The sequence below is a fragment of the Arachis stenosperma genome, chromosome 1 (assembly GCF_014773155.1).
Source record: "Arachis stenosperma cultivar V10309 chromosome 1, arast.V10309.gnm1.PFL2, whole genome shotgun sequence".
In the NCBI taxonomy this organism is placed as follows: Eukaryota; Viridiplantae; Streptophyta; class Magnoliopsida; order Fabales; family Fabaceae; genus Arachis; species Arachis stenosperma.
In genome coordinates, this window is record NC_080377.1 from 126,383,089 (window position 1) to 126,395,185 (window position 12,097).

General features: G+C 46.4%; 1 protein-coding gene across 1 annotated transcript in view; it reads left to right on the forward strand.

The window, feature by feature from the left end:
• LOC130934234 (uncharacterized) overlaps positions 1-9,995 on the forward strand; it is a 52,246-nt gene extending 42,251 nt beyond the window's left edge. The window contains exons 3-5 of the mRNA XM_057863823.1: positions 17-184; positions 8,974-9,236; positions 9,771-9,995. Coding sequence (XP_057719806.1) covers positions 17-184; positions 8,974-9,236; positions 9,771-9,995 — 656 coding nt within the window. The remainder of the gene's footprint in view (positions 1-16; positions 185-8,973; positions 9,237-9,770) is intronic.
• Positions 9,996-12,097: the final 2,102 nt, after the last annotated feature.

A 12,097-nucleotide genomic window follows, 5' to 3' on the forward strand; every position in this document is an offset into this window, starting at 1 on the left:
GTTGTTTTTCTTGTAGATATGGCAAGGAAGAATGCTCAGGAGGCTTACCAAAGGGTCCAGGAGGCTAAAGCGAAGTCCCGGGCTAGGTCCGGGGGTGCCAAAGCAGTCATCTCTCCTCCTCCTCCTCCTCCTCCTCCTAGGAATGTGGGCACTCCCTCTCAACCCATTGTCATTTCTTCCTCAAGTTTGTCTCGACCACCCCCTTCTGCCCAAATTCTCTCCGAGCCAGAGAAGAAGAAGCGCAAGACTTCGGAGTCTGGCTCTTCTTTGGATGGTGGGGTTAAGGCGGATGCTCTTGCATTCGTTCGAAAGAACATCTATCCTTATATAAGCATGGATGATGTTTCTGTCCGGAACCACCTCACCGCTCTGGCCGAGGAGAGTTTTAGGGCGGCGGGTGTTTGTGGCAAACTTTTGGACATTTTTGAGAAGACTCCCCTCAGCTCTTTGGGGGCATCCTCGAGGGTTGAGGAGTTGGAGGGGAGGCTTCTTATTTATGAAAAACATGAGAAGGAGTTGAAGGAGGAGAGAGATAAGTTGAAGAAGGAGAGGGATCACCTTAAGGAGGAGGAGGGTAAGCTGCGGGCTCAATGTACTTTGGAGGCAAATTTGAGGAAAACAGCACAAGACAGCTACCACAGTTTATTTCAAGATATTGTGGCTGTGAGGAAGGACTTGCTGAATTCTCGGAACGCATACGCCGAGTTGGAGGACTCTATCGCTGAGGGCGCTGAGGAGTCTTGGAGAATTTTCCTGGAGCAAGTCAGAGTTATCGCTCCCGACTTGGATCTTTCTCCTCTACATCCTGACAAGGTGGTTATTGATGGCGCCATCGTTGATCCTCCTGTCCCCGAGGTTGTTTCCGAGTCAGATTTGAAGACTCGGGGCAGAGGATTATTGAGTCTCCTCCTCATTCCCGAGATGCTCCGAGTTCTTCAGCCGTTCATCCGACTTCCTCTTCAGCTCCCTCTCCTGGTCCTGGTGGCGCTCCTCCCGAGTCTGGCGGTGGTGATTCCTCTACTCCTTTGAAGAAATGACTCCTATTTTTTATGGCTATATGGGGGCCCGGCCTGTGGGTCCCCCCTTTTTTAAACTTATTTATATGTTTGTGTTGGTGGTTGTGAGAACAATTTCTTTTGGCCTTTTAAGGCCGTTAACAAAATACTTTGGCGAGTGCCCTTTTGAATAAGGGTTTAACAAAGTACCCCCTTTTTTGGATAAGGGTTTTAAGTTACCTTGTGCGTGTATGCTTTTCTAATTTTCCTGAATTCCCCTTAGCTTTTTCTTGAAAACCTTTCTTTTTGGATTGCTTGTTTTTCGTTAAGGACTTTCGGGTCGTCCTTTAAACTTCTTCTTAGGTTTTCCTATCTCTTTTTGTTATTCCTCATACTCAACTTTTGTTTTAGCGAGTTCTCATGACTTAGGTTATTTTTGCGATGCGTTTTTCTTCTACTCGGTTTTATACTCCGATCTACGGATCGAAGTGTTTCCAAGTTTTCCTACTCGGGGTCTCGTTCCGACTTATGAGTCGGGTTGGTTCCCGAGTTTTTACGATCGACTCATATAACCTCTTTACACCGACTTATACCTCGTCGTTTTATCCTGACGACCATCTAGGTCGATTCATGGGATTTTCACGTTTTGTCGAGCTTAAGTCGGCGCGTTTCGTAGAAAGACTTAGAAAAATAAAGGAGGATATTATAAGAGATATCATGAATGAAAAAGATCTTTATTGATTGGGGAGGTACCTTCTTTTGCTACCAAGGGTTTTGATAGCCTATTCCCTTAGTCTCTACTATGATGCCTCGTTAAAAACCCTTCTCCAGAAAAAACCCTTTTGGGGAAAAAATCATGAAGTTGGGAAAAGAGTACATCAGGGAGTAGAGTTCGCTTTTAACTATAGTACCTTTTTAAGTTACAAGCATGCCACGACCTCGGGAGCTCGGTGCCGTTCAGGTCGATTATTTTATAATAACCTTTTCCTAAAACTTCATTGACTTTGTAAGGTCCCTTCCAATTTGCGGCAAGCTTTCCTTCTCCTGATTTGTTGACTCCAATGTCGTTTCTGATTAGAACCAAGTCATCCGGGGCAAATGTTCTTCGAATGACTTTCTTGTTGTACCTTGTAGTCATTCTTTGCTTCAGCGCAGCTTCTCTTATCTGGGCACCTTCTCGGACTTCGGGGAGCAAGTCGAGCTCCTCTTTGTGACCTCGTATATTTCCGACCTCGTCGTGGAGAATTACCCTTGGGCTTTGCTCATTGATTTCTATTGGAATCATGGCTTCCACGCCATAGACTAGTCGGAAGGGTGTTTCTCCTGTGGCGGATTGAGGAGTTGTCCTATAAGCCCATAACACTTGAGGGAGCTCTTCAGCCCAAGCTCCCTTTGCTTCCTGTAGTCTTTTCTTTAATCCTGCCAGTATGACCTTGTTAGCTGCCTCGGCTTGCCCATTGGCTTGTGGGTGTTCCACCGAGGTGAACTGGTGCTTGATTTTCAGACTGGCTACTAGATTTCTGAAGGTGGCATCGGTGAATTGGGTTCCATTGTCTGTAGTGATGGAATAAGGTATACCATACCTTGTGATGATGTTTTTGTAGAGGAACCTGCGACTTCTTTGAGCGGTGATAGTGGCTAATGGTTCTGCTTCTATCCACTTCGTGAAATAATCTATTCCCACGATCAAGTATTTGACTTGTCCTGGTGCTTGGGGAAAAGGACCTAACAAATCCATTCCCCATTTTGCAAAGGGCCAGGGAGAAGTGATACTGATGAGCTCTTCTGGTGGAGCTACGTGGAAATTTGCATGCATCTGACATGGTTGGCACTTTTTCACAAAGTCTGTGGCATCTTTCTGCAAGGTCGGCCAGTAGAATCCTGCTCGGATTACTTTCCTGGCGAGTGACCTTGCTCCTAGATAGTTTCCGCAGATCCCACTATGTACCTCCTCCAACACCTCGGTGGTTCTTGAGGTCGGTACGCACTTTAGTAATGGTGTTGATATCCCTCTTCTGTAAAGGACATTTCTCACCAAAGTATAATGTTGTGCTTCCCTTCGGATCTTTTTAGCTTCTTTTTCCTCTTTAGGGAGGATGTCGAATTTCAGGTATTCGACTAAGGGATTCATCCATCCGAGGTTTAAACCGACTACCTCAAGCGTCTCCTGCTTATCTTCTGTTTTTGCAACTGAGGGCTCTTGGAGGGTTTCTTGAATCAGGCTTCTGTTGTTTCCTCCTGGTTTGGTACTTGCTAACTTGGATAGGGCATCCGCTCTGCTGTTGAGATCCCGAGTTATGTGTTTGACCTCGGTTTCTGCAAAGCGTCTAAGATGCTCCAGGGTTTTTTCCAAGTACCTCTTCATATTAGGGTCCTTTGCCTGATACTCTCCGCTTATTTGGGAGGTTACCACCTGTGAGTCGCTGTATATCATCACTTTTATAGCACCGACTTCTTCTGCTAATTTTAGCCCAGCAATCAAGGCTTCATATTCTGCCTGATTGTTTGAAGCCAGAAATTCAAATTTTAAGGAGACCTCTATCTGGGTTCCTTTTTCATCTACCAATATTATGCCTGCGCCGCTCCCTGTTTTGTTGGAGGATCCGTCTACATAGAGTTCCCATGTAGTCGGCTTTTCCTCTTGTTCTCCTGCATATTCTGCTACGAAGTCGGCGAGGCATTGGGCTTTAATTGCTGTCCGAGTTTCATATCTCAAATCAAACTCGGAGAGCTCTATTGCCCATTGAACCATTCTCCCTGCAACATCCGTCTTTTGGAGGATTTGCTTCATGGGTTGGTTTGTGCGGACTCTTATTGTATGAGCCTGAAAGTAAGGTCGTAACCTTCGTGAGGCTATCACTAAGGAGTAGGCAAACTTCTCTAGTTTGTGGTACCTTAGTTTAGGGCCTTGTAAGACCTTACTTATGAAGTAGACCGGGTGTTGTCCGACCTCGTCTTCTCTTATCAGGGCTGACGAGACAGCCCTGTTTGCTACGGATAGGTATAGGACGAGGTCTTTTCCCGGTATTGGTCGGGTTAAGATAGGAGGTTGGCTTAAGAACCTTTTGAACTCTTGGAACGCCTCCTCGCATTCTGGAGTCCATTCGAATTGGCATCCCTTCCTTAATAAAGAGAATAATGGAAGGGATTTTAGCGCCGATCCTGCCAAGAATCTGGAGAGGGCTGCAAGCCGGCCATTGAGCTGTTGAACCTCTCTCAAACAAGTCGGGCTTTTCATTTCTAGGATGGCTCTGCATTTATCGGGATTGGCCTCAATCCCCCTCTGTGTTAGCATGAACCCTAGAAATTTTCCTGCCTCGACCGCGAAGGCGCACTTTGCAGGATTTAGCCTCATCCCATGCAACCTTATAGTGTCGAAGACTTGTGAGAGGTCGGCTAAGAGGTCGACTTCTTCCTTGGTTTTTACTAGCATGTCATCGACGTATACTTCCATCAAGCTCCCTAGGTGGGGAGAAAACACTTTGTTCATCAATCTTTGGTATGTGGCTCCCGCATTCTTTAATCCGAATGGCATGACCACGTAGCAGTAGTTGGCTCTGGGTGTGATGAACGATGTTTTCTCCTGGTCGGGTTCGTGCATCGGGATTTGGTTATATCCCGAGTAGGCGTCCATGAATGATAAGTACTGGTACCCCGAGCTGGAATCTACCAGGGCATCAATACTTGGTAAGGGATAAGGGTCCTTAGGACATGCCTTATTCAAGTCGGTATAGTCGACGCACATTCTCCATTTACCATTCTGTTTTTTGACTAGCACTACATTGGCTAGCCATGTTGGGTATTTGACCTCTCTAATAAAGCCGGCTTCCAGGAGCGCCTGTACTTGCTCTTCCACTATTAGGGCTCGTTCCGGGCCGAGCTTGCGTCTTCTTTGTTGTACAGGTCGGGATCCTGGGTAAACCGAGAGCTTGTGGGACATGAGCTCGGGATCAATCCCGGGCATGTCGGAGGCCTTCCATGCGAAGAGGTCAGAATTAGCTCTCAGGAGTTCACCTAACCTTTGTTTTAGGGTTTCCCCTAGGTTGGCTCCTATGTAAGTGTTTTTTCCTTCCTCCTCTCCGACTTGTATCTCCTCGGTTTTTCCTCCCGGTTGGGGCCGCAGCTCTTCTCTGGCCCTTGTGCCACCGAGCTCTATGGTGTGGACTTCTTTGCCCTTTCCTCTCAGGTTTAGGCTTTCATTGTAGCATTTTCTTGCCAATTTTTGGTCTCCCTTCACCGTTGCTATTCCTCCTGGGGTTGGGAATTTCATGCAAAGGTGGGGAGTAGATACCACTGCTCCAAGGCGATTAAGGGTAGTCCTGCCGATTAAGGCATTGTAGGCTGACCTTTCATCGATGACTATGAAGTCTATGCTCAGAGTCCTTGATTTTTCCCCTTTTCCAAAAGTGGTGTGAAGGGGTAAGAATCCCAGCGGTTTTATTGGCGTATCCCCTAATCCATATAGGGTGTCGGGGTAGGCTCTCAACTCTTTTTCATCTAACCCTAGCTTGTCGAAGGCGGGCTTGAAAAGGATGTCCGCCGAGCTTCCTTGGCCTACTAGGGTTCTGTGGAGATGAGCATTGGCTAGGATCATAGTTATCACCACGGGATCATCATGCCCGGGGATTATCCCTTGCCCATCTTCTTTTGTGAACGAGATAGTAGGGAGGTCGGGTGTCTCTTCCCCGATTTGATAGACTCTTTTGAGATGTCTTTTGCGAGAGGATTTAGTGAGCCCCCCTCCCGCAAATCCTCCTAAGATCATATGGATATGTCTCTCTGGAGTCTGCGGCGGTGGATCTCTTCTGTCCATGTCATCTCGCTTTCTTTTTCCATGGGTGTCCGACCTTTCCATGAGATATCTATCAAGCCGACCTTCTCTAGCCAGCTTTTCTATCACATTTTTGAGGTCGTAACAGTCGTTGGTGGAGTGACCATATATTTTATGGTACTCGCAATAATTGCTGCGGCTTCCCCCTTTTTTATTTTTAATAGGTCTTGGGGGTGGCAGCCTTTCGGTGTGGCAAATCTCTCTGTATACATCCACTATAGAAGTTTTTAGAGGAGTATAGGAGTGATATTTCCTGGGCCTCTCGAGACCGAGTTCTTCCTTCTTCTTGACTTCCCTTTCCCTCTCCTTGGATGAGGGAGGGGGTCCAGGTCGCCAACTCAGGTCTCTTAATTTCGCATTCTCTTCCATGTTGATGTACTTTTCGGCCCTTTCTTGTACATCACTTAGAGAAACGGGGTGCCTTTTAGATATGGACTGTGAGAAGGGACCTTCTCTGAGCCCATTGACTAGCCCCATTATGACTGCCTCTGTGGGCAGGTCTTGGATCTCCAAACATGCCTTATTGAACCTTTCCATATAGGCTCTTAAAGACTCTCCGACCTCCTGTTTTATTCCCAGGAGGCTCGGTGCATGTTTTACTTTATCTTTTTGAATTGAGAACCTCATCAAAAACTTCCTTGAGAGGTCTTCAAAGCTAGTGATTGATCTCGGGGGGAGGCTATCGAACCACTTCATTGCTGCTTTCGATAAAGTGGTCGGGAAGGCTTTGCATCTCGTAGCGTCGGAGGCATCAGCTAGATACATCCGACTTTTGAAGTTGCTTAGATGATGCTTCGGGTCTGTGGTCCCATCGTAGAGGTCCATATCAGGGCTTTTAAAGTTTTTCGGAACTTTTACCCTCATTATGTCCTCGCTGAAAGGATCTTCTCCACCCGAGAGTTGGTCTTCTTGTTCGTCACGGGAGTTGTGACTCTTGAGGGAGGATTCCAGCTGTAAGAGTTTTCTTTCTAACTCTTTTCGCCGCTCCATCTCCTCTTTGAGATACCTTTCGGTTTCCTTCTGTTTCTCCCGCTCTTGCTCCAATTGTTCCAGGCGGCTATGGACTAATCCCATTAATTCAGCTACGTGAGATGGTCCGCCTTTTTCTGATTCACGCCCATCTGAGGAATTTACCTTCGGATTCTTCACTCCGGAGGTACCCTCTCTGTGTTGATTGTTATCTTCCTGGTGTAGGGCCAGGTCTTCATCGTTATTACCTATGCCTAGATTCTCTTGCTCAGAATCTGTTTTCGCATGGCCTTCTTCGTGGGATCTGTCCGCCATCAATGGATGATCTCTCGGGTCCCCGGCAACGGCGCCAATGTTACGGTGGGTAACCGGAGATAAATGAGATGGATGGCGTTGAGTGGCCCAAGTGTATGAAGGAGGAGGACTCCGGATGGGTCTGCAACTTCAGGAGGCTCCGTCCGACTTGCGCGCATGAATGAATGGGGGGTGGTACCTGCAAAGACACTCCGATGCCTAAGTTAGCAAGAGTGTGAGCAGGTCTAGAGAGTATTGGGCTTAGAGATACCTGAGGGGTGTCAGAGTATTTGTAGTGGTGAACCAATAACCACCGTTGGAGTAGTGCCGTATCTTTAGGGTGTTAACCGTCCCCATTATCTTGGGGAGGTTAAGATATGGCTTTATGAAGCGGTTAGAGAGATTTTAGGGGCGGTCACTCATAAGTGTTTATCTGCCAGCTAATCTCATGTCCGACTTCTTTAGCGCAGGTCGGGATGAACACCGACTTCGTATGTGAAGGTCGGCGTTTAGTAAGGCTTAATCTATTGGATTAGGCCTTTTAGTTGGACCTGGGCCTTTACATTGGGCCAGGGTATGAACAGTGCCCCTACTTGAGCCCAAGATCTCTTTTAAGGCTTGGGTTCAAGTATTTAACTCGGGTTCGTAGCCGACTTTCACGGGTTTTGAAACCGACGTGATTTTCGCGACCTTTTGTTTCTGACAGTTATGTCAATTCAAGCGTCGTGTCCGTTAAGGAAGCGTTTGGGGATTGAGGGCTTTGGTAACGGTGCAATCACATTAATGACTGCCTCATTTTTACCGTTATGCCCCTTAGTGTGTTTATAAATGTTTTCCCTCTCTTCCATTTTTCTTTCCGCAATCTTTAGTGTTTATTTCTTCCATGTCATGCCTTTTGCATGTTTTGTTTTATGCGTGGATAGGTTGGCCTGTAGATTCTAGCTTCGTATCTCTCCTCTTTAGGGGCCGTGTTTTTTTATTTTTCTTTTTCTTTTTCTTTTTTCCTTTTGTAGGTTTCTGCCACTTTTCTTTTAAAAAATGGCTTCCGTAGACGTTCTTTCTCAGTGGGTTGATGTTACGGTCCTTGGGGAGGAACCGTTGGTCGATGCTGAGTTTATCACTCATCTTCGTACTCATCACAGGCTCTGTACTTCGGAGGAGGACGAGCCAAAATATAAACTGATAATCCCGGGTCCTGAAGACCGGGTCTGTTTTGGGAGAGTTAATGAGGCGACCCCTCATTTTTCTTCATGTATGAATGTATGATCACCCGTTTGGGTGTTTTTCTTCCTTTCTCGGATTTCGAGATATCTGTTTTGCACCACTGTAGAGTTGCCCCTACTCAACTTCACCCCAATTCTTGGGGTTTTTTGAAGATCTATCAGTTTATTAGCCACGCTCTGGACTTTCCGACCTCTTTGAGGATTTTCTTCTTTCTCTTTCATGTGACTAAGCCCTTTAGTGGGCTAAACAACAAACAGCAGTGGGTATCCTTCCGAGCCATACAAGGTCGGAGGATTTTCACCCTTTTTGACGAATCTTTTCATGACTTCAAAAACTATTTTTTCAAAGTACAAGCTGTAGAGGGTCACCACCCCTTTTTCCTGGATGAGCATTCCTCCCCTCGCTTTCCCCTTTATTGGTTGCCGTCCTCCCCTTGTGAAAAGTATGGTTCAGATGACCTGGATGAGGTGGAGGCGGCCATTGTGGGGTTTTTCCGAGAAGCGTGGGGGAGGGCCCCATACTTGGATACCAGAAAAATCCTCCAGGGAACGCCGACTTTTGTTCAATCTCAATTAGGTAGTGCATGCATTCCTGATTTCCGAGTTGTTTCTACCGACTTGAATGTTACCGACTTATAACTGTTGGTTGTTTTTCTTGTAGATATGGCAAGGAAGAATGCTCAGGAGGCTTACCAAAGGGTCCAGGAGGCTAAAGCGAAGTCCCGGGCTAGGTCCGGGGGTGCCAAAGCAGTCATCTCTCCTCCTCCTCCTCCTCCTCCTCCTAGGAATGTGGGCACTCCCTCTCAACCCATTGTCATTTCTTCCTCAAGTTTGTCTCGACCACCCCCTTCTGCCCAAATTCTCTCCGAGCCAGAGAAGAAGAAGCGCAAGACTTCGGAGTCTGGCTCTTCTTTGGATGGTAGGGTTAAGGCGGATGCTCTTGCATTCGTTCGAAAGAACATCTATCCTTATATAAGCATGGATGATGTTTCTGTCCGGAACCACCTCACCGCTCTGGCCGAGGAGAGTTTTAGGGCGGCGGGTGTTTGTGGCAAACTTTTGGACATTTTTGAGAAGACTCCCCTCAGCTCTTTGGGGGCATCCTCGAGGGTTGAGGAGTTGGAGGGGAGGCTTCTTATTTATGAAAAACATGAGAAGGAGTTGAAGGAGGAGAGAGATAAGTTGAAGAAGGAGAGGGATCACCTTAAGGAGGAGGAGGGTAAGCTGCGGGCTCAATGTACTTTGGAGGCAAATTTGAGGAAAACAGCACAAGACAGCTACCACAGTTTATTTCAAGATATTGTGGCTGTGAGGAAGGACTTGCTGAATTCTCGGAACGCATACGCCGAGTTGGAGGACTCTATCGCTGAGGGCGCTGAGGAGTCTTGGAGAATTTTCCTGGAGCAAGTCAGAGTTATCGCTCCCGACTTGGATCTTTCTCCTCTACATCCTGACAAGGTGGTTATTGATGGCGCCATCGTTGATCCTCCTGTCCCCGAGGTTGTTTCCGAGTCAGATTTGAAGACTCGGGGGCAGAGGATTATTGAGTCTCCTCCTCATTCCCGAGATGCTCCGAGTTCTTCAGCCGTTCATCCGACTTCCTCTTCAGCTCCCTCTCCTGGTCCTGGTGGCGCTCCTCCCGAGTCTGGCGGTGGTGATTCCTCTACTCCTTTGAAGAAATGACTCCTATTTTTTATGGCTATATGGGGGCCCGGCCTGTGGGTCCCCCCTTTTTTAAACTTATTTATATGTTTGTGTTGGTGGTTGTGAGAACAATTTCTTTTGGCCTTTTAAGGCCGTTAACAAAATACTTTGGCGAGTGCCCTTTTTGAATAAGGGTTTAACAAAGTACCCCCTTTTTTGGATAAGGGTTTTAAGTTACCTTGTGCGTGTATGCTTTTCTAATTTTCCTGAATTCCCCTTAGCTTTTTCTTGAAAACCTTTCTTTTTGGATTGCTTGTTTTTCGTTAAGGACTTTCGGGTCGTCCTTTAAACTTCTTCTTAGGTTTTCCTATCTCTTTTTGTTATTCCTCATACTCAACTTTTGTTTTAGCGAGTTCTCATGACTTAGGTTATTTTTGCGATGCGTTTTTCTTCTACTCGGTTTTATACTCCGATCTACGGATCGAAGTGTTTCCAAGTTTTCCTACTCGGGGTCTCGTTCCGACTTATGAGTCGGGTTGGTTCCCGAGTTTTTACGATCGACTCATATAACCTCTTTACACCGACTTGTACCTCGTCGTTTTATCCTGACGACCATCTAGGTCGATTCATGGGATTTTCACGTTTTGTCGAGCTTAAGTTGGCGCGTTTCGTAGAAAGACTTAGAAAAATAAAGGAGGATATTATAAGAGATATCATGAATGAAAAAGATCTTTATTGATTGGGGAGGTACCTTCTTTTGCTACTAAGGGTTTTGATAGCCTATTCCCTTAGTCTCTACTATGATGCCTCGTTAAAAACCCTTCTCCAGAAAAAACCCTTTTGGGGAAAAAATCATGAAGTTGGGAAAAGAGTACATCAGGGAGTAGAGTTCGCTTTTAACTATAGTACCTTTTTAAGTTACAAGCATGCCACGACCTCGGGAGCTCGGTGCCGTTCAGGTCGATTATTTTATAATAACCTTTTCCTAAAACTTCATTGACTTTGTAAGGTCCCTTCCAATTTGCGGCAAGCTTTCCTTCTCCTGATTTGTTGACTCCAATGTCGTTTCTGATTAGAACCAAGTCATCCGGGGCAAATGTTCTTCGAATGACTTTCTTGTTGTACCTTGTAGTCATTCTTTGCTTCAGCGCAGCTTCTCTTATCTGGGCACCTTCTCGGACTTCGGAGAGCAAGTCGAGCTCCTCTTTGTGACCTCGTATATTTCCGACCTCGTCGTGGAGAATTACCCTTGGGCTTTGCTCATTGATTTCTATTGGAATCATGGCTTCCACGCCATAGACTAGTCGGAAGGGTGTTTCTCCTGTGGCGGATTGAGGAGTTGTCCTATAAGCCCATAACACTTGAGGGAGCTCTTCAGCCCAAGCTCCCTTTGCTTCCTGTAGTCTTTTCTTTAATCCTGCCAGTATGACCTTGTTAGCTGCCTCGGCTTGCCCATTGGCTTGTGGGTGTTCCACCGAGGTGAACTGGTGCTTGATTTTCAGACTGGCTACTAGATTTCTGAAGGTGGCATCGGTGAATTGGGTTCCATTGTCTGTAGTGATGGAATAAGGTATTCCATACCTTGTGATGATGTTTTTGTAGAGGAACCTGTGACTTCTTTGAGCGGTGATAATGGCTAATGGTTCTGCTTCTATCCACTTCGTGAAATAATCTATTCCCACGATCAAGTATTTGACTTGTCCTGGTGCTTGGGGAAAAGGACCTAACAAATCCATTCCCCATTTTGCAAAGGGCCAGGGAGAAGTGATACTGATGAGCTCTTCTGGTGGAGCTACGTGAAAATTTGCATGCATCTGACATGGTTGGCACTTTTTCACAAAGTCTGTGGCATCTTTCTGCAAGGTCGGCCAGTAGAATCCTGCTCGGATTACTTTCCTGGCGAGTGACCTTGCTCCTAGATGGTTTCCGCAGATCCCACTATGTACCTCCTCCAACACCTCGGTGGTTCTTGAGGTCGGTACGCACTTTAGTAATGGTGTTGATATCCCTCTTCTGTAAAGGACATTTCTCACCAAAGTATAATGTTGTGCTTCCCTTCGGATCTTTTTAGCTTCTTTTTCCTCTTTAGGGAGGATGTCAAATTTCAGGTATTTGACTAAGGGATTCATCCATCCGAGGTT